Genomic DNA, 22,976 nt, shown 5'->3' with positions numbered 1-22,976 from the left:
TATATATATTTTAGAGAACAATATACAAACAAAACAAACAGGCTCAGACACAGGAAAAGAAAGGAAAGAAAACAAACATACATCAACAATGCAACATGGCGCTATCAGCCGCATAAGGTGCTTATATGTTTGTAACAAGCGCGTCGATTTGGGTAGGGTTGCTAGGGACAAGTCCCTACCAACATTTCAGGGTGTCCAATTGTCCCTACCAACTTTTAAGCAACCTTATTTGCATTATCTTTGGAGTGCAGTTATATAGGTCATTTAGATTGTCTTCCCATATTTTGCAAGGATAGAATTGACCCGACCATTATTGAGTGAAATTAGTTTGCAATATGTTCAAAGTTACATTTACCCCTGTTTTTCACAACTGAATGGGCCAGTCCAGTTTTTTTTCCCCAAAACTCCCGTTTGATTGGCTCATTTGGCTGATGACCAAACAAACGCCCACCCACACACAGTTTTCCGGGTTATAGAAATCACGCGCAGCAGACAGACCCTCCTGTTAGCACAAATCTGGAGACTTTTTCTGACATGGGATTAACATTACCAGCAAGCAGCAGTGACGCAGCAGTGCAGCAGTGCAAGCAGCAGCAAGCAGGTAAGTCCCGCTAGCATCGATGCTAATTTAGCAAAGTACAGCGCGCAGCTGAAGCACATGGCTATAATATGGACGTTAACGTCCATATTAAGTAGCCATGTGCTTGCGCGATGACAACAGTGTATTGGCGATGTCAAATGGTGGCAATTGACATCTGACTGAAGATCCAGAAGAAATGTAGAATGTATGATGTGTGGGATTCAGTGGCAATTTTTTCTTTCCAAACCGGCTGTTTGTGAAAGAACATGATTAGATGGCTAAACCTCCAGTTTGTGTTTGTTAGTTACAATTATGCTGACAGGAGAGCTGAGCAGGTGGTGACATGAAAGTTATTGAGAAAAGGAGAAGATACTGAATAATGACATCACAACAGTAATCCTAATGTTGATTTAAAATGAGATATTCGTCTAAATATGGCTAAAAAAGGGATCATGTCTATGTTCCCCGGGTTCTATGTTCCCCGGGTTCTATATTCCCCGTTTTTCACTAACCCTAAACCTAACCTCCCCCAGACCCTGACCCAAAACCTAACCTCTCCCACCCCCCACGCCTAAACCTAACCTCCCCCAGACCCTAACCCAAAACCTAACCTCTCCCAGGGAACATAGCGGGGAACATAGGACCCTATTTGGGAAAAGCGGGGAACATAGGACCCGGGGAACATAGGGATGACCCCCTAAAAAAGGTAAAACAAAAACCTCAAACTTTTTTTCGGCGGCGCCCTTGCGGGCGCCACCAAAACACCCTCCCCTCATGCCGTCCTTGACCCTACCAACTTTGACACCAAAACGACGCCCTTGGTTTGTAATATATGAATGATCCATGTTGTATTAAATAAGAACTGTATCTCTGTATGTCTTTGTATGTAGTTGTAGATAGTTGATGTCCTATAGACATATACATTTCTATTGGCGGGGATAGGCCAATATCTTCTTTTTCTTTCTCTTCTCTGTGCTCGTCTCTCTTTCTCTTTCTCTCTTGTCCCTTTTGGCCTTTTCTCTCTCTTCTGTTCAACAGTTCCCTCCCCACCCGGCTTTTCATTCTCTCTCTAAAGCAAATTAGAATGGTCACACTTGTCACCAGCCTTCATCAATCATTTATTTTGTGTTCCATAAAAGTGCCATATGACTAATCTAATTCTAACCATTGCTCATTTTGTTCAGTGAGCAAATGTAAGTCCCCAGATCTCATACAGGCTCTCTCCTCATGCTGCAGCTTAGGAAACCATCTCTCCTACAAGTGAATAAAGAGCAGTGCACGACCAAGTATAGCTGTTGGCATTACTTCAGTCAATCAGACAATCCTAAATCCAATCAGACAATCCCAAATCCAATCAAGCAATCCATTTACCGTAATGTCAAAAGCGTTTCCCAAATCAAAACAGATGCTTGTCAAGGACAGACAAACATGATTAATTGTTGAATTACTCTGAAACATATTTGAAGGGAAATGGCATTTAGATTATACGTATGTATATATATATATATATATACAGTATATATACAGTATATATATATACTGTATATATACTGTGTATATATACTGTATATATACTGTGTATATATATAAATATATACTGTATATATATATATATATATGTATTTCTTCAGACTAACTGTAACTGTGGGTTTTTGGTTAGGCAACACAAAAGAAAGCCACTCAGATTGCAATATTCCAGTATACCAATCAAGCAGATAGTCGGCATGACAATCTGTACAGTGGATTACATTTTGAGAGTAAAATTCCCAGACCTGGTTCACCCTGTAGCTTGTGTTAGCAAATACTCATTAGCCAGTGTCATGATCCCTATGTATTGGATCGGGTGACAGTATTCTGCATATAAACATGCACATATATTGTATTGATGCATGGAGTCATTATTGTATTGCTGACTGTATACCTCTGAAAAGAAAAGAACAGCTGATCCTGCTGCATGCCTTCCAGTCACATGGGAGCAGTGTTCGAGTAGAATAAAAAAGATTGCTGCGTGAAAACAGAGATGTAAATTATTCATTGTGCTGCTCTCCATCTTTCCCCTCGTTCCTCGTTTCCCCACTCCCCTTTTCTCCTTTCACATATCCTTCTCTCTCTCTCTCTCTCCCTCCCTCCATCCCTCCATCTCTCTCTGTCTCCACTTCTCTCCATCTCTATCCCTCCCTCCCTGCTTCTCTCCATCAGTGGTCCTCATCTGTGTTTGGAGATGCTGCACCATGGCCATATTAAAGACCCCCCGGTAAAATCACTCAGCCCGCTGTGGCTTGCATATGAGCTCCAGTGTGGGATGAAATAAGATTTGTCCTCACTCTCATCAGGGGAGGAAAATGCTGACTGAGCAATATCGTATGAGCAGTAGTGTGTGTGTGTGTGTGTGTGTGTGTGTGTGTGTGTGTGTGTGTGTGTGTGTGTGTGTGTGTGTGTGTGTGTGTGTGTGTGTGTGTGTGTGTGTGTGTGTGTGTGTGTGTGTGTGTGTGAGAGAGAGGGGGGGGGGGGGGGCGGGAGCGGTGAGCTGTGGTTCAAAAGGGAGCAATAAAGCATCACAACAACCAGAACACAATGGCTCTCAATGGATGTTGTCGGACCTCCTATGATGTTTCACAGCTACTACACAACACCGCAGGGACAATCTTACAGAATGTTGTGCTCGTGTCTCACCAACTCTCCTGCTCGAAATCTGAAAATTACAAACCTTTTTTGCTGCTCTATCAGTCGGTCTGTCAATCGGTTGGTCCACGAAAGGTTTACCACCCTTTGTCCACCACAGTTTTCCACCTAGGAGGCAGAAATCTGGCCTGGATGTCGTGTGTGTGTGTGTGTGTGTGTGTGTGTGTGTGTGTGTGTGTGTGTGTGTGTGTGTGTGTGTGTGTGTGTGTGTGTGTGTGTGTGTGTGTGTGTGTGTGTGTGTGTGTGTGTGTGTTTGTATTCTTAAAAGGGGGTGGTGTGCAGGGGGAGGGGCACATTTTGAAAGTTCGTGGCAGATGCAGAGTAGGCTGGGCTGCCCCCGCCATGCTGCATTTCGGAAATTCGCATATGTGGTCGCAGCTACTCTATTGTGAATTCATGCTTGTTTCTTCCTCAGAAAAAAGACATAGCTAGGTTTTGTTTGTCATATCTAGTCTCGGTTTCCAGACGTTTGGTGAGCGGCGCCACCTAACCACCAAACGTCTGGGAATTTCATTGTCAAAATCTGTCTCTTCGAGCCCGTCGAGAACGGCCGGCAGCAGACACGCCTACATTTATTATTAGAATTTTATTTGGTAGCGGCAATGCAATGTTTCATAGTTCCAATATAGAGCAAGACACTGATGTGCTGCAAAGAGAGTTTATACCTGTTGTTTATTTTACAATGATTTTTCCTACCCGGAAGTGGTCTGCTTGCTACTGCCCCCAGAAAGCAGGCCCGCCCACAACACTCATGATTGGTTCTCCGATGCAAGGCTTCCAACAGCACCACCTAACGTTATGAAAAGATTTAAATAATAATATTCTCAGTCTTAAAGGTCCCAATTCGTGCAGCTGTAACCTCTTAAAAACGTGTGTCTCTGGTCCACAAAACATGATTCTGGATTAATCTGTCGAAAATACAGCAAGCCCGTTTGCTGTGACGGAGTTGTCCCTTCCTCATCTCGTCGCGTCCCAAGAATGGTTGGTTTTGCTAATTTATTCAGAACCAACAGCTCCCATTGGTCGCTGGGGAAGAGCCCGCCCCAGGCTCCCAGCGGCCAATCAGATTAGCGTCTGTGGACCAGCACGCTAGGTTGCGAGTTATCGTTAACTTAACGGTTACTACGCTAAAGAGGACATCTCAAAATGCCTAGACTTACCGAATGCACCTCCGCAGCTGCTGGATCACGTACAGCCGGCGTTGCTCCAGCTAGAAGTGTTAATTTTGTGGCTATAGACAAAATGGTGCAGATAGCTTGTGTGAGATACACGCGCGCAGTATGCAGAAGGAAGCTCGTGACGTCCCAATTCCCAGCCAATTCCCCTCTCGGCAAACGACGCGTTTGGGGGTGTGGCTTGGAGGAGACTGCAGGGTGACGCTGGATAGGGACAAATCCAACTGTGGCAGTTCTGAGCGTGTGACCACTCATTACAGGGAGGGCTGACAGCAGTATATATGCATTTACAAGTAAAAACAGCTTTTGCACGGAATGGGACCTTTAAGGTAGTGAAACGGATTAAGACTGAGAGCTGAGTCTAGTCATATCTGACAGTTTCGACTGCTGAACTTCCTGCAGTTTTCCTCAGACGTCACATGATGTTACTGTGATGTATCCTATGGCAGAAGCAAGAGCATGTGTTTGACATTTAAAGTCTTAGTGAAATGCCTTTTTAACTCATTCTAACACTATACCATAGGTACACTTTTTTTAAACAATTTATGCCAAAAAATGACAAACATGTTATTTTATTGTATCTTCTTTATGTCAAAATGTAATTCTTTTTACTGTCTGGAAAACAATAAATCTTTAGTGATGACTTCATCAGGATGACAATTCCTAACGATCCCTCCCCATCTCAATCATTTCAACAGGAAATTCATCAAGGAAGGATGGTGCTCTCAAAATGTGCTTTCATTGTGGTCTCCAACTATGTCTGTCCTGTCTTTGATGTTTCTTTCTGCCTAGTAACATCTCACCTATTCTCGCTCTCTCTCTCTTTCCCTCTCTCTCTCTCTTGCAGATATTTCGTCCTGGACCCGGAGGTGGGTCAGCTCCAGTATTACTTAAATGAACACAGTGGGAGCCAGCGGCCTCCCCGGGGCTCCCTGCCTCTCCTCGGGGCCTCTGTGGTCTCCGGTGATGAGTTCCCCCACATGTTTACTGTTCACTCCGTCAACGGAGATGCCTACAAACTCAGAGGTGAGATTAACTTCCCCATGTGTTTCCTTCATAATAACATATTAGATTGAAAACAGAAATGAATCATGGTTGTGGTGGGGTCTTGTGAGGTTGAGTGGAGCTCAACACTCTCTTTCCCCTGGTCCCTGTCTTTCTCCACTGTGCTGCCTGGTAGAACATCAAACAATTATGTATTCTCTTTTAGCTCAATGTTTGCTTACTGTTTTCATCAGGTTTATCTCTTCTTCCTGGTCAGACCTCAGCGAAGCTTCCAGTCGTTTGTATTATTGATTTCATGGCTTCAAGGAAGCAGTGATTCAACCTTAGGGCAACCAGATACCTTGGTCTACTGGTATGGGTTACAACCAGACACCTTGGTCTACTGGTATGGGTTACATAGGTAGGCAACCAGATACCTTGGTCTACTGGTATGGGTTACAACCAGACACCTTGGTCTACTCATATGGGTTACATAGGTAGACAACCAGATACCTTGGTCTACTGGTATGGGTTACAACCAGACACCTTGGTCTACTGCAGGGATACTCAACTTGCTTTGCCCGGGTGCCACTTTTGCAAAATGCCAGGAGGCCAGGGGCCAGTTAATATACAAACATTAATATACTTTTTTCTGTAGCGGGGTTTTTGGGGTGTCAGCCGGAGTTTAGTCTCACAATTTTGTGCACACACGATAGTTAGTTAGTTAGGTTAAGTTACATTTTTAAGTAGGCTACATAATACTGTAAGTGCCTGGGTGGCGAGCAGACGGCCATATTTGACAATTTAGCGGGAGCTCAGTCAAACCTTATTTGGCATTAGTTTTCATTGTGAATTAGAAAATGGTTGGGGGGCCACTCTTCACCCTATCGCGGGCCGCATCTGGCCCCCGGGCCACAAGTTGAGTATTGCTGGTCTACTGGTATGGGTTACATAGGGATGCACCGAATCCTGGGCCCATACCCATGCTGATGTTTAAAATAACAATTTGGCCAATGGCGATATTGATGTTTTTTGTTTATTTTGTTGTTGTTGTTGTTGTTGTTGTTGTTGTTGTTGTTGTTGTTGTTGTTGTTGTTGTTGTTGCTGCTGTTGCTATTTATTTATTTCCCCTTTTGTGACAGGGAAACAAAGACATTTTCATTAAAAGTAAAACCTAGTATATAACTGTCCTACAGTGTTGCCAAATCTTTTCCAAGGAAAGTAGCTATTGGCTGCTCAGAATGTCGCTAGTAGTTGCCAGATGGTGTCACATGATATTGATGTGTATATCAATATGTAAGGCTGCACTTGTTATGGATGCTGCGGTGTAGCCCTGTTTTGTATTAACTGCTGACTCCGCCCGCCCGGGCCAGATTCGGCGTACGCCGGTAACAATAGACCCTTCTCACGGGGGCCATTTTGTGTCGAGAAGCCAGGGTAAACACAGGTGCAAGCAAAACACTAATGAGGGTTTCCAACTTCCATGATTGGAATTTGGAAACCCTCATTAGTGTTTTGCTTGCACCTGTGTTTACCCTGGCTTCTCGACACAAAATGGCCCCCGTGAGAAGGGTCTATTACAAGTGGAGGGGTGCTGCACTAGGTTATTATGATTATTATGATTATTATGATTATTATGATTATTATGATTATGATTATTATGATGATTATTATTATTATTATTATTTGGGGGGGGGGTGTTGGTGTAACCCAATAGGGCAATTGATTTACAATTGATTAGTGGCAGAGCTGTGTGAGCAATTGCTTTACATTATTATTTTTTTTTATTTTTTTACAACAAAACAATTTTTAAAAAGTTTTCTAGGTAGTTTTTTTTTACAGTACTACAGAGCCATGTGCATATCTCTGTCACTCTCTTGTCCACTCAGGGTTCCGTGTGTGTGGGTTAGTTAGATTGGATGGACAAGCCCGTCTTTATTAGTCACAGACCCATATGCAGAGGCGCCGTGAAATTTGTCTTTCGAGTTTGACCCAGCCTGGCTCTTCCTCCTCCATGGTCAGGCCAGGAGTGGTGTGACAGGGAAACAAAGACATTTTCATTAAAAGTAAAACCTAGTAAATAACTGTCCCACACTGTTGCCAACTTGGACCAACTTCTTCCAACCGCCGCTGGTCAGACGACGATCTTCTGCATGTTTTTAGTGGGGGGTTATACAGTATATGGAGTAAACCCCAGGGGAGCACGGGGAGAACATTCAAACTCCACACAGAAAGGCCCTTTCAATGAGATAACTCTTCTTTCCATCTTTCACATGACAAAAATTATTTTTGTAAAAAAACAACTGTTTCAAAAGCCTTTTTAGTCTGCTAATACAACTACTGGCCACTGCCATCGGTGAATGTCATCTTATTTGCAGTTAGGCTGATGGCAGTCAACAAGGCGAATACATCGGCCGATACCGATGTACTGTATGGCTGATAAATTGGTGAAAGTTACATCCCATCGTGCCGTTTAGTATCCCCAACCGAATTGAACTCAATGGTTGCTCGGAACGATGTGAAATGGTCACAGATGGGAAATCCGGCAGGAAGTAAAAGCGAGAGACATTTGATAGGTGTTTCTTTCATTTTACAAGAGCTCGTATTTGGCAATGAATTGAGTTGCATTTTGACACTCCTACCCGTTGGTTGTCATGGGAACATGTATCTCTCTGAAGCTCGGGTTGCAGCGTCCGAAAGCAAATAAAGCTGTCAGCAAAGTGCAACATACAGCAGAACAGAAGAGTCTCTCTGTTACTGTAGAGACTGTAGAGACTCCTCTCTGTTACTGTAGAGACTGTAGAGACTGTAGAGACTCCTCTCTGTTACTGTAGAGACTGTAGAGACTCCTCTCTGTTACTGTAGAGACTGTAGAGACTGTAGAGACTCCTCTCTGTTACTGTAGAGACTGTAGAGACTCCTCTCTGTTACTGTAGAGACTGTAGAGACTGTAGAGACTCCTCTCTGTTACTGTAGAGACTGTAGAGACTCCTCTCTGTTACTGTAGAGACTGTAGAGACTGTAGAGACTCCTCTCTGTTACTGTAGAGACTGTAGAGACTCCTCTCTGTTACTGTAGAGACTGTAGAGACTCCTCTCTGTTACTGTAGAGACTGTAGAGACTCATTCTCTCTGTTACTGTAGAGACTCCTCTCTGTTACTGTAGATACTGTAGAGACTCCTTCTCTCTGTTACTGTAGAGACTCCTCTCTGTTACTGTAGAGACTGTAGAGACTCCTCTCTGTTACTGTAGATACTGTAGAGACTCCTCTCTGTTACTGTAGAGACTGTAGAGACTCATTCTCTCTGTTACTGTAGAGACTCATTCTCTCTGTTACTGTAGAGACTCCTCTCTGTTACTGTAGAGACTGTAGAGACTCCTTCTCTCTGTTACTGTAGAGACTGTAGATACTCCTTCTCTCTGTTACTGTAGAGACTGTAGAGACTGTAGAGACTCCTCTCTGTTACTGTAGAGACTGTAGAGACTCCTCTCTGTTACTGTAGAGACTGTAGAGACTCCTTCCCTCTGTTACTGTAGAGACTGTAGAGACTCCTTCCCTCTGTTTCTGTAGAGACTGTAGAGACTCCTTCCCTCTGTTACTGTAGAGACTGTAGAGACTGTAGAGACTCCTTCTCTCTGTTACTGTAGAGACTGTAGAGACTCCTTCCCTCTGTTACTGTAGAGACTGTAGATACTGTAGAGACTCCTTCTCTCTGTTACTGTAGAGACTCCTTCCCTCTGTTTCTGTAGAGACTGTAGAGACTCCTTCCCTCTGTTACTGTAGAGACTGTAGAGACTGTAGAGACTCCTTCTCTCTGTTACTGTAGAGACTGTAGAGACTCCTTCCCTCTGTTACTGTAGAGACTGTAGAGACTGTAGAGACTCCTTCTCTCTGTTACTGTAGAGACTGTAGAGACTGTAGAGACTGTAGAGACTCATTCTCTCTGTTACTGTAGAGACTGTAGAGACTCCTTCTCTCTGTTACTGTAGAGACTGTAGAGACTGTAGAGACTCCTTCTCTCTGTTACTGTAGAGACTGTAGAGACTCCTTCTCTCTGTTGCTGTAGAGACTGTAGAGACTCCTTCTCTCTGTTACTGTAGAGACTGTAGAGACTGTAGAGACTCCTCTCTGTTACTGTAGAGACTGTAGAGACTCCTTCCCTCTGTTACTGTAGAGACTGTAGACTCCTTCTCTCTGTTACTGTAGAGACTGTAGAGACTGTAAAGACTCCTCTCTGTTACTGTAGAGACTCCTTCCCTCTGTTACTGTAGAGACTGTAGAGACTCCTTCTCTCTGTTACTGTAGAGACTGTATAGACTCCTTCCCTCTGTTACTGTAGAGACTGTATAGATTGTAGATACTCCTTCTCTCTGTTACTGTAGAGACTGTAGAGACTCCTTCCCTCTGTTACTGTAGAGACTGTAGAGACTCCTTCTCTCTGTTACTGTAGAGATTGTAGAGACTCCTTCTCTCTGTTACTGTAGAGACTGTAGAGACTCCTCTTTGTTACTGTAGAGACTGTAGAGACTGTAGAGACTCCTCTCTGTTACTGTAGAGACTGTAGAGACTCCTTCAGGTTCTTATTTTACTGTCATGGTGCACTTGACTGGAGGGATTGCCGAGGCAGTGCCATGGCTGCCGTTTGTTTTACCTGTCAAATGTACAGAAGGGAGCAGAGTGTGAACGTTGTCAGCAACTCTCTGCAGAGTGGTGCTGGAGAGCCAGCGTAAATCTTCTGCGGGGGCATGGAGTGTGTCATGAAGGCACAATATTGATAGCTTCTTATTTGGGTATGTGCAGTAATGGAGGGCACACTTGACTGCGCTGTCTCCATTTGTCCTACATGTCATGAGAAGCAGAGTGGATAACTTACTGCTGTGAGGGCATGCAGGGTTCACCGCGGTACAGATGATGTCAGCTTCCCACCACTTTTCCTTGACTTCACCATGACCAAGCTACTTCCATGAGCTTAAGGCCGTGTGTCCATATACTGTAGCTTCTTTTCCTAAGCCCCAGCGTCTTTTTTCAGTTGTTTCCAATGAGGAGAGAGCGTATGCGGGGCGCACACGGACGTCTAGAGAAAGTGCGCTGGAACCAGCATCTATTTTCAGAGCGCTCCGACTGTTTTGTGCGCCGGCTCCCAGCGCTTCCAGCTGAAAATATTTTAACTTTTCAGAAAGACGCTGGTGTCGGGTGCTCCTTTTCAGGCAACTAATCATATGGAGAAACTATCACAACAGAGACAGAAAGGCTCAATTGTGGGAGCATATTGGCTAGACACTTAATATTTCTGGTGGTTGTTGTGCTTTTATCACAGAACGTGTGTTGCTAGCTTGTTAGCTGTTAGCTATCAAGCTAGCTTCCTAACATTATTTTCAAACTGCTTTTCGTTTTTCAGCTCACATTTTCTCAGAGTTTCCCCGGTTATTCTCCCATTTTCTCTGCAATTGTACTTGGCCAATACCTCCTGCTGTCTCTGGCGTTACTCCACCCCCTCTGCCGATCTGGGCCGTAGACTAGCACATGCTACCTCTGATCCATGTGCAGTCGCCAGCAGCTTCTTTTCAGCTGACAGGACGTAGGACATGGGAGGATCACGCTATTCCCCCCAGTTCCTCCCTGGACACACTGGATCTGTCAGCTACATGTATTTTTAAAGAGTGAAACTGCTGACCGGGTCAAAACGCCAGAGAAAGCCTCTGAGAGAAGCCGATAGACATTTCATAGCATTTGAGGCCAGATCACCAAATCTGATCGAAACCTCTGTGCTGGTTCAAATCCATTTAAAGATCCAATCATTATTATGAGCTGACCTCATCCTCAAGCATTTGTGGTTAAAATGCCACAGAGAGTAAACACATGCCTTGGCCGCGCTATGTGTGTGTGTGTGTGTGTGTGTGTGTGTGTGTGTGTGTGTGTGTGTATGTGTGTGTGTGCGTGCGTGCGTGCATGTGTGTGTGTGTCTGTGCGTGCATGTGTGTATGTGTGTGTGTTTGCTGACTTTGCACTGTTTTTAACTGGGGATCTTCAATAATGAGGCAGGCAGACCAGGAGTAAGGAGCTCTGGAGCAATTTCCCATGAAAGGTGGAAAAGGTCAGTGTGGAAGCATACAGTATACTGCTCTAGTTTGCTGCTTCTATCTATCTATATAAAAGTGAGCATGTGGTCAATGTTTGTTTCAATTTAGTGTCACACACACACACACACGGAGGCATTGTGTCATAAGACTGATGATGTCATAAGGGGGCACACACACATACACTGATACACTTTCAGCTTGGACCAACCACAGGCTTCGCCGTGGTGGTTTTTGCAGTTCAGTAGATGTCCTGATCCAAAAAAAGTGATATGTGGGTTTGCAGGTTTGGTATCCTATTGTTGAAGTCAGTGATTGTCCATCATAAACTACCATGCAGCATGGTGTCCAGTAGCTAGCATTGTCCAGCTAGCATTAGCCACACATCAGGTAGCGTGTAGTAAAAAGGCAGTCGCGCACATCCAACACAATAAAGCAGGTGCAAGAACCAAAAACAGTAAAATGTAAAAAGAAGAAAGAAGGTCCGCACACTGGGCGCACACCGTTTACCTTTTATTTAGCCATCCAGCAAACACAACACACAAGTGCGTGTCCCATCAGAGTGCACACATACAAGTCCCAGCTTCTCTCAGCAGATCTCAGCTCTGTGTGACTATTTTAAATGTCTCTTCACACAGCCATCGGCAAAACAACCGCTCTTAGATGTGCTATAATCAGGCTCAGGTGCACCCCTTCTCTCGTCTCTTTGGTTGACGTCATTTTATGGACAAGAAAACATTTACCATTTACATTTGTGTCTGCTTTCCCTGCAGCCCCCCCTTATGTAAACCACCAGTACTACAAGCAAAATCCTAAAATTAAATATCTTGTGACCAGCCGACCACCAAAACAGAACTTTGCCTGAAATGGTGTTTCATCTAAAAAGTGTGATTTCTCTCAGACAATCAAGCAATCCGAGTAGACATGCCAGTAACATGCAAACCAGATTGAAAATAAGCTTTGATTGAGTTGTGCGTGTGTGCGTGCGTGTCACATAAAGGACACTTTATGATTGGTCCGGTTTCCCTTGTGTGAATTGCCAATCTCTATATGTCTGACAGGTCTCATTTTTATTTCTGCTCCTTCCCCCGCCTGTCCATCTCTCTCTGTCTCTCCATTCTGTCACTCTGCTTGTACCATGGGGAAAGAACAGCACTTTTTCTGATGGCTTTTTCATGACACAGAGATTTTAAATTCAGACTTTGTTTTATTGGCCACTGAAAAGTGTGGTGTGAGCCTAATTTACCAGAAGACATTCGTGCAAGATCTTAGGCTATGTTGAGTTCTATCGATCCGATAAAGTATGTTTTCCAATAATCATGATACATTAAATTGCTGAGCTTGGCAGATGCCTCAAGACAACTGTGTATCAGCTTTAAATGTCCAATATCATACAGAAGAGCAAATTGAACAAACGACCAACAGCATTCAAGTCTGCAAAAACTTGTGATGTTATATGTCACGTTAAGTTGTAGTGACGCCTACTGTATAACATGGGCAGACCATTTATGTAACGTTAATTTACATACCATTAGATAACGTTAAATGGTCCGCCATGTTATGAGCGTCACTTTACATGTATGGTATCTATAGTTACGTGTGTCTACTAACATTAATAAAATATCATAAAGTAACGCTATTTTCTGATAGTTTGTTAAACTACTACTTGCTATCTGCTAGCATTGGTTGCTAGGTTGCTAACAAATTTTTTCTTCATGTTGCAGACTAGATGCCTTGCGGCACATTGCTGCCTCTACCTGTCGGAAGTATTACTGTTCTTATTTATCCGATGTATATCGTCTATTTTCCTCGAAATTGGGCTATAATTTAGAAAACTGAGGGTGTGAGAGCATGAAAAAGACGTGAAATTGTTTTTTCAGACCATAAACTAATTTGGAAAGTGTTTATTTAAGACATAGACCGAGAGAGAAGTTGGCTTGTTTCCCCATTGAGTTGTATGCACTGTACCTGGGGAGTGCTAATAGCACCGTGCTATACACACTGCGCCCCCCACTGGCCATTTGAAAGAATGCAATTTCCGCATAGGCTTCAAACAGAGGGAGGCTGAATTGGGCACTGGAATTGGGCAGTGAAATGTTCTCTCCTGATTCTGTAGCTGGATCGCTTGGTTTGACCAAGTCAAATTATTTTGGCGCATGTAATCCCTTGGTTCGTATGTAACCTCGCGTCACCAGGCTCTTCTCGGCGAGAAAGAGCCTGGCCTCCCTTTACAAGTGATTTTGTCACCCTGCCTGTTTCCGGCCTAGAGCCCGCCCTAGACAGGAAACAACAGCGGAAATAGCTCGTTAACTTGACAATCAGACGAATCACAACGAATAAGAAAATAAAACAGCAAACAACAAAACAAAAGATGGACGTACCGAACAAAGTTTTTGAAGAAGTTCTTGTAGAAACATTGCATGTAGAAACAATATCACATATTTTCAGCCAATAGCCTACAGAAGCTTTACTTTTCAAACAAATGGCCAGTTGATGGAATAGTTATAACGCTAGTTGTCTGTCCGCTGTTATCGATAATGGAGGATCAAGTGCAACAGTTGAAGCATCTCTGTTGCCTGTGCTGGGAAAGACATGGACATTGATCATAAAATTTCACATGGCGAGTACTCCATTGTCTTTGACTCTCCAGAAACCTTCCTCGGCAGTGACTAGAAATGTGCTAACGCTACTATACAGTGTTGCCAGATGGCAAATGTTGAATTATCGTACCAGAGGGTCAAAATTATCGTTTTTGGAGTGAAATTATCGTACGCCCCCTCCCCAGCGTGGCACGCCTATGTCGGGGGAGCTGCGGCTGATCACAGGCTACTTTTTGGACTTGGCATGATTTTTCAACACGATCTCAGCCTGTGTTGCAACAACAACAAAACACCCTGCACGTATTGGCTGCAAATATGTTGTTTGAAGAGATGATTGTATAAACAGATAGAGTGATAGACGTAGGATTCGTCTAAGTGTCACAAAATGATGAAATTATCGTACATTTGGGGGATTTTGTGATTATTGATCGTACATCGTACAGAAGTCGAAATTATCGTACAAATACGATAATTATCGTACGTCTGGCAACGCTGCTACTATACAACTTGTGTTGTTGTTCTTTTCAGGCTCTAGCTAACGTTAAGCTAACGGCAACAAAGACGTTTTTGGCGCACTTATTTCCGGTGTTGTTTCCTGTTTCCTTGGTTTACGCCCCCATGACACAAAGCGGAGTAAAAGGTGCCCAGACTAGTTCGTATGCATACAGTAATGCGTAGTGGGCGTGACTTTGGCTCTCTTAATAATAATCTCTCATTGGTTGAGTTAAACCTCAGTGGGCGGAGCCAAAGTACTAGAGATTTTTAGAGCACAAGTAAGCTAACTGGAAAGCTTGAATGACAAAGGAGAAACTGGTAAACAATATAAATACAATATAATGGCAATAGTTACTTTTCTGACATGGCATTCATAATTTTGGAATTTCAGCAGCTCGCTAACTAGCTTACCCTAGATACCTATAAGCTAGTATGGATAGTTTGAACTTGGAAGGTCAGCAGCTATAACTAGCTAACCTAGACAGCCTAGTATGGCTAGTTGACTTTTTATTTTTTCAAATAGCAGCCTATCCTTTTCCTTTTTCAGTGGTCTGCAGTCTAAACTTAGTTGGTCAGAAAAGCTGTGGTTCTTTGTCAGTTCCCTAGTTTTAATTAACTAATGTATTAGGCCTGAATATTGCTGTTGAGGGTTAGGGTATATTGCTGTTGAGGTCTCAGTCATCTTTTGGCCACAGCAGCACTTCATATTGTAATGTACTGTATGCACAGTGAGGCCAATCCTCTGTCTCAGGTAATCTTGAACATGATTTTGAGTCCACCTCTAGCTGGCCTAACCCTGGCAACCAGGCTATTGATGTACACTAAACCCACTGACATTAATGTGATATTACTTCCTCATGTATAGGTTGAGCTACTTCCTGAGTGAGGTATTGACAGTTTCCGTTACAGTAGGATATTGACATTGTCACCACATGGAAGGAGACAATCTTCTTGCAGTTTTGCGTAGAGAACAATTAAAAACCGACCGGTTTCAGCCACTTAGGTCTTCAGCAGGGTGCAAATGGAGGCATGATCATCAAGCAGACACATATGAACTTGGCTGGGGGTGTCACTCAAACAAGCACCCTTGTTTATATTAACGTGGTGTCGCTGTGTTGTTCTGTTCTGTTCTCTCAGCGTCGGACACCCAGGAGCAGCAGCTATGGATGACTCAGCTACAGCTGTGTTCCCGACGCCACTCTGACAGCAGTGCCAAGGTAGGCGCATGCACGCACGCACGCACACACAAAGATACAATACAATGTAAACTTAACGCACTGAGTGATAAAATAGAAGATAATCTAAATATTGCATTGATCTTCAGACCTTCGGTTGCCATTTCCATCCCCGTCACTACAGCCTCATTGCATTACAAGTGCATGAAGTATACAGAGAGGAGCCTGGCTGGCCAGACAGTCAGATTTGGGTTCTGGAGAAAATGGAGCCAGACAATATTCCTATCCACTGGTCCAGCTACTCATCACCCTAAGGAGGCTCTTATCCACTATCAGGTGTATTCAATTAAAATTCAAAGAGGTCCAGTTAGAGAAAATTTCCTCGAGCAAGGGTCCGGAACATCACAACATCTAACTTTTGTGACTATTCAGTGCCATATATATTGAAGTAGCCTAATAGTTCTATCAACATCTGCATATAGTCAACAACTGACTGTTAAATCAAATAAAGTAATTCAGTATTTCAACAATGTTTATTTTCAGAAAAAATATATTAAAAATAATAATAATATATATTTTCAGTTTCCACGTTTAACTGGTATTACGTGCTTTAATAATAAATAAATGATCTTTTCTCTTTCAAGTGAAGTAAAGGCTGCATTGAAAAAGTAAAATACATAGCAAAGAGCTTAATTTTAGAAAAATGAAATAAAAAGTGTACCGTAAGTTCCCTTTTTGTTCTTTTAGTTAACTGCACTTGACATTTTAACAGTCTCAACCAAAACTATCTGAGCACATTTTAACAATCCCCCCACTTTCTCTTGTTCAAAGTGTAGCCCAGCTGGCCCAGCCTGGTAGAACCATCCTGATACTGTAATAATGTTATCTCACTATCAGTGGGCGGGAGTACTTGCCTTGACAGACAACTCCTTCAGCCAATTAGCATCTCTACATGCAGTCCAAATAATCCATCCATCTCAGAAGAACGACGAAAACATATTTTCTGGCGATAAATTCCGCTGGTGCATCATAGTGTTTGTGTTTAATTGTTGTTATTGAGTCTATTTTTGCAAGAACTGCACTTATGGCTGTGTTTTCCTCATTGATCTTTCTGGAAATGGGAGATGGCATTACTGTCCTTGCAGCAGCTGAAGGCAGCCCTGATTGGCTGAGTAGCACCACATGTGATTATCAATGCATGCAATTGGTCTGTAAGGCTGGTGAACTATACCGTGAAGTCTAGAAACGCTGCGCCAATTAAAATTTAAATGCTCTGTCAAACTTTAATAATTCTCAATGATTTATCAGTTATGGGTCTGGGTCCGCATAGGACAGCATCTGGGTCCGGACGTAGACTGCGGTCTGCCATTTGGTGATGGTAAATGGACTGCATTTATATAGTGCTTTTATCCAAAGCGCTTTACAATGTGCCTACGTTCACCCATTCACACACCGAAGGCAACCAGCTGCCAGGCAGGGTGCTAGTACAGCCATCGGGAGCAATTTGGGGTTCAGTGTCTTGCCCAAGGACACTTCGACATGCGGACTGGAGGAGCCGGGCATCGAACCACCGACCTTCTGATTGGTGGACGACCTGCTCTACCTCCCTGATGATTGGTTGAGGGCGATTGATGACTCCAAAATAGCTGGGGCAGTTATGTTGGATTTTAGTGCTGCATTTGATGTTATTGATCACGATATTTTAATTGAAAAGCTCAAATGTTATGGTTTTAGTACATCTGCAACTTCATTGATGATGAGCTATCTTTCTTATAGAACCCAAAAGGTTTTTTACAATGGCAGCCTATCAAATTGTAGTCGTCTAATGTGTGGTTTACCTCAAGGAAGTTGCCTAGGACCACTTTTGTTTTCAATTTTCATTAATGATTTGCCCACTGCTGTTAATAACGAAGATATAACATTGTACGCTGATGATTCTACCGTTTACTGTGCAGCAACCTCATGCAATGAATTAAATCAAGTCTTGTCGAGCAAGCTGAATATAGTATGTGACTGGATCAAAACAAATAAATTAGCTTTGAATATATCTAAAACGAAAGGTATTGTCTTTGGGTCACATCATAAATTGGCTTCTAAACCTAAACTGGAGCTGTCTATATCTGGTGAACCCATACAACAGGTTGACAAAGCTAAATTGCTTGGCGTAGTCCTTGAAAGTCACCTATCATGGACCGAGCACATTGACACAATTGTTAAAAAAATGGGCCGAGGCATTGCAGTCACAAGAAAGTGTTCTCCTTATGTACCATCACACATGCTGAGTCAAGTCTCCAAGTCGTTAATTTTGTGCCACCTGGACTATTGTTCAACTGTATGGTCATCTGCATCCTAAACAAATCTTGCAAAATTGCAAGTCGCACAAAATAGAGCTGCTAAGCTTGTTTTGTGCTGCTCTATTAGAACCAGTACTGAAAGATTGCATTCCAGTCTCTCTTGGCTCACAGTTGAGCAAAGGATTTCCTTACGCATGGCTACATTTTTCAGCTGCACCATCAACTCTAAGAGGCCAACATTTTTATTTGATCAGATATTTTATTGTAATAATATGCATCATTTCAACACTAGATATGCCAGAAATGGTTGTATTGTGCTACCAAGCCCAAGGACAAACTCTTTAAAAAAAACTGTTATCTAGAGCAATAACAATCTGGAATAATTTACCTCCTAATATCCGCTTGATAAAAAATAAATCCTCCTTTAAAAAGAACATGCAAAGGCACCTATTGGAATGAAGACGATAGACTGAACAGTTTGAGGTCAAACAGTTCTTGTCTTTTTTTCTTTGTTTCTTTTATGATTACACATGTCCCACTCTTTTAACTCATATGTCATGTAATTTCATGTGTATTTTTGTATCAATATGAATGTAGTTTTTTTTTCCAATCTTTTTTGTATTATGATGTAATTTTTGTCATGTGACTTCTTTACATGTTGTGGACCCCAGGAAGACTAGCTGATGCCATGGCGTCAGCTAATGGGGATCCTTTAAATAAACAAATAAACCTCCTGAGCCACAGCCACCCCAAGGCATAAGGAGGCTGTTATCCACTATATGGTCCAGCTACTCATCACCCTAAGGCCTAAGGAGGCTGTTATCCACTATATGGTCCAGCTACTCATCACCCTAAGGCATAAGGAGGCTGTTATCCACTATATGGTCCAGCTACTCATCACCCTAAGGCCTAAGGAGGCTGTTATCCACTATATGGTCCAGCTACTCATCGCCCTAAGGCATAAGGAGGCTGTTATCCACTATATGGTCCAGCTACTCATCACCCTAAGGCCTAAGGAGGCTGTTATCCACTATATGGTCCAGCTACTCATCACCCTAAGGCCTAAGGAGGCTGTTATCCACTATATGGTCCAGCTACTCATCACCCTAAGGCCTAAGGAGGCTGTTATCCACTATATGGTCCAGCTACTCATCACCCTAAGGCCTAAGGAGGCTGTTATCCACTATATGGTCCAGCTACTCATCACCCTAAGGCCTAAGGAGGCTGTTATCCACTATATGGTCCAGCTACTCATCACCCTAAGGCATAAGGAGGCTGTTATCCACTATGGTCCAGCTACTCATCACCCTAAGGCATATGGAGGCTGTTATCCACTATATGGTCCAGCTACTCATCACCCTAAGGCCTAAGGAGGCTGTTATCCACTATATGGTCCAGCTACTCATCACCCTAAGGCCTAAGGAGGCTGTTATCCACTATATGGTCGACCTACTCATCACCCTAAGGCATATGGAGGCTGTTATCCACTATATGGTCCAGCTACTCATCACCCTAAGGCATAAGGAGGCTGTTATCCACTATATGGTCGACCTACTCATCACCCTAAGGCCTAAGGAGGCTGTTATCCACTATATGGTCCAGCTACTCATCACCCTAAGGCATAAGGAGGCTGTTATCCACTATATGGTCCAGCTACTCATCACCCTAAGGCATAAGGAGGCTGTTATCCACTATATGGTCCAGCTACTCATCACCCTAAGTTTACCACATGGGTCAAGAAATGTGGTGAAAACACGGCTCAGTGTACTTATTTCTTGATTTCATTTGTCTCCCTGCAAAGCACAGCGCTCCCTGGGAGCGTACGCGCTGTACGGTTGCGAGGGCGTGCCCAGCGCATTGACGTCATTTTTGGTGCGCGGCCCTCGCTCCTCCCCGCGCCTGGCTCGGCGCAGTGACCATAAAACAAGCTTTAGGCCAAAGGAGGTTGTTATCCACTATATCATTGGTTCCCAAACTGTGGTCCGCCAGAGAATTGCTTTTTTTTCTCTCTCTTTTTTTTGTTTTTGTTTTTACATACACATTAACCCTGAGGAGTAGCCGGATTGGGCTGATTTTCAGAAATATCGTGATATTTGGGAAATATCGCAATTTTGAACATTTACTTTCAGAGGCTGCAGCAGGCTCAGTTTTAAAGCCAGAGTGAAGTTTCTGGTATCATATGAAACTAGAAGACCTAAGGAATCGATTTGTACCAACCATGTCATGCTAGTTTGTCAGGAAGGTAGCTAAATAACTCCAAAGTTAAGCTAAACTGTGGCGATGGAAAAAAAAACATTTTCAAAGGGGTCCTCTTTTTCACAGCCTAATGTTGGCAGGTGTGTGTGTCCGTGTGTGTCCGTTTTGAACCAGCTAGTAGCCTTATATTGTCATTTAGCCTTTCTGCTGCTATTGCATGGTTAAATCAGCAAATTGTATTTTATTGGGGGGCGGCGGGGGGGGGGGGGGGGTGTTGGTATAGGCAGTGGAAGTGGTCCCTGGGAAATTTGGTTTGGTACGTACTGGTACTTGGACGGAAAGGTTTGGAAACCCCTGCACTATGGTCCAGCTACTCATCACCCTAAGGCCTAAGGAGGCTTATCCAGCCTTGCAGGGCTGCCTCACTGCTCTGTATTCAAACTGTTGAACGACCACTGATATGAAACATCTAATGGTTTGCATTCCCTTAGGGACAGTCCGTTATTTATGAGAGGGGGGGGGTATGGTGCAGGGGCGACTTTGTTTTCGTTTTGTTCCTTCACCCTCCCCAGATCTATAAATATTTTTCCATGTCCCTCCCTGAGTGACTGGAGATAAATGCATCACCCTCCCTCCACCATAAATAACCACACTTTATCATATTCACACCAAAGGTATAGAAAACATGACCTTTTCCGATGATTTGGCTATGTTTGATAGCGCCCTATGACATCGGGGGAGAGAGGGGGCGGGTGCATATAACGTTTAGTAGGCTACCCAGCCCATAAACGGCCTCATCTCCTAGTTATAAAGCCGATCACCCGCTCAGTACCGCTCAGTCCCGCTCCAGTTTCAATCACAACATGTTCGAAAGAGAATGCATCGGTGCATGGCTAATTGAGCCACATGTGAAATCTCCCACTCCCAGCATGCATTGAGGGTAATACATTGACAAGAAATAGCAACCAAATCAGCCTAAATAGGCTAGGTAGATATAAATAATGTTTATGTTAGCACAACATGCAATTGTAGAACATTTCAGTATTGGACAAAATAAAACAATAAAAATCAAAACACAACCCTATGTGAAACATGTATGTAATCCAGGTGCTATATATATCCCTTGCAGATTTAACGTTATTTGGATGAGTGACACTGATGCACTGTGATGTCCGCTCCAGCCTCCAATAGACCCTTCTCACGGGGGCCATTTTGGGTCGAAAAGGCAGAATAAACACAGGTGCAAGCAAAACACTAATGAGGGTTTCCAACTTCCATGATTGGAATTTGGAAAGCCTCATTAGTGTTTTGCTTGCACCTGTGTTTACCCTGCCTTTTCGACCCAAAATGGCCCCCGTGAGAAGGGTCTATAAGACTAGCCTACTTCGTGTAGCTACACGCCCACTATTTTCTTGCCAGCTGCTGCGACGAGAAGGAAGAGAAACGAGCATGCAGCCGACTCTGCTGAGCTCATGTTATTTGTAGTGAGCAATGCCCATTGCCCAGGCGTTTAAACAAATTAAAACACCCTTGCCTTTTTATCTCTTTTATTCTTTTGAGCGGAGCGGTGAGTGCAAGCGGGTGAAATCTGTATCGAGCGGCGAGCGGTCTGGAGCGGAGTCCAGTCACCATACAGGTAAAACATAGATATAAATAGGGGAGTAGCCTAAACACGAATTTTGGAACGAAAAAACGCATTTAAAAATATATACAAAATACAAAAAATGAAAGTTGTATAACCCTCCCTAAAGCCAAAATAAAAAACACAAGTCCATCCCCAGTAGCCTACTCAAAAAAATATTTGATACCCCGCCCCCTTTCTGCACCATACCCCCCCTCTCATAAATAACGAACAGTCCCTTACATCAGGGGACCCCCGCCCCCCGTTTGCTTGCTTAACATTACCATATTTGATCTAAAATCCTGGATGCCTATGTGATCCTGATTATGTTATTTGATCCCATAGACACTCAACAATTGAGACAAGATAGCCTGATATTGCTGTTTGACATACTGTAATTTATTTGTTTCTGAAAGTGGGAAAAACAGTACAATTCCCCAAAACTGCTGTATCTATGAACTCTTTAACCAAATCACACAGGCTATTCTACAAGATCTCTTTTTGATAACTAATATAATAACTAATATTGTTTCACTTCCATTCACTGAGCCTCCCCTGAAACTGTTTGGAGCCCCCCTGGGGAGGCTCGCCTCCCACTTTGAAAATCTCTGCCTTACATCATTTGCACGCCCAGGTGCTTTAAACCTAATGCTTACTCTGAGGTGTGTGTTTGGGAGGGGGGATGACACTAACACATACTGTGTCTTGTCTCTACTAAACCGTCCAAGTGCAAAAAAGTGCTTTGTTTAGAACTGTACACAATTTCCCATGGGGGTTCATTAAAGTTTCATCGTATTGCAGACAGCGTCCAAACACCAACATCTGTTGTGCCCTGTTCACACACAGCAAATGCAGGAAGCCGACATCATTGTGCACATCCTGGCAGTTTCACAGCAAACGCTGCTGCAAGGACTCTTACTGAAATGTGTTCAGGTTTAGCAGATAAAAGCGCTAATAGCTTTGTTGTCTTTTAAAGGTGTGCTGTATATATGCTCCAAAAACATCATCAATATTTACCATTCAAAAGCTGTTTTATTCCTCAGTTTCTATTAATTGTAATACTTTTGGCTAGTCTGGTCACTGTGTCTTGGAAACC

The 22,976-nt window shown here is 43.2% G+C and overlaps 1 protein-coding gene across 1 annotated transcript in view; it reads left to right on the top strand.

Annotated features, from left to right (window-relative positions):
• Window positions 1-2,811: 2,811 nt before the first annotated feature.
• LOC310800190 (oxysterol-binding protein-related protein 10-like) overlaps window positions 2,812-22,976 on the top strand; it is a gene marked incomplete at both ends in the record, with an annotated part of 167,710 nt that continues 147,545 nt past the window's right edge. Inside the window, 3 exons of the mRNA XM_083662775.1 lie at window positions 2,812-2,834; window positions 5,285-5,463; window positions 15,732-15,811. Of these exons, the coding sequence (XP_083518901.1) occupies window positions 2,812-2,834; window positions 5,285-5,463; window positions 15,732-15,811 (282 nt within the window). The remainder of the gene's footprint in view (window positions 2,835-5,284; window positions 5,464-15,731; window positions 15,812-22,976) is intronic.

Source organism: Poromitra crassiceps (assembly GCF_964638095.1).
Source record: "Poromitra crassiceps genome assembly, chromosome: 1".
In the NCBI taxonomy this organism is placed as follows: Eukaryota; Metazoa; Chordata; class Actinopteri; order Beryciformes; family Melamphaidae; genus Poromitra; species Poromitra crassiceps.
Note: the sequence above shows the minus strand (reverse complement) of the source record. Positions and strands in the feature narration are given on the sequence as shown.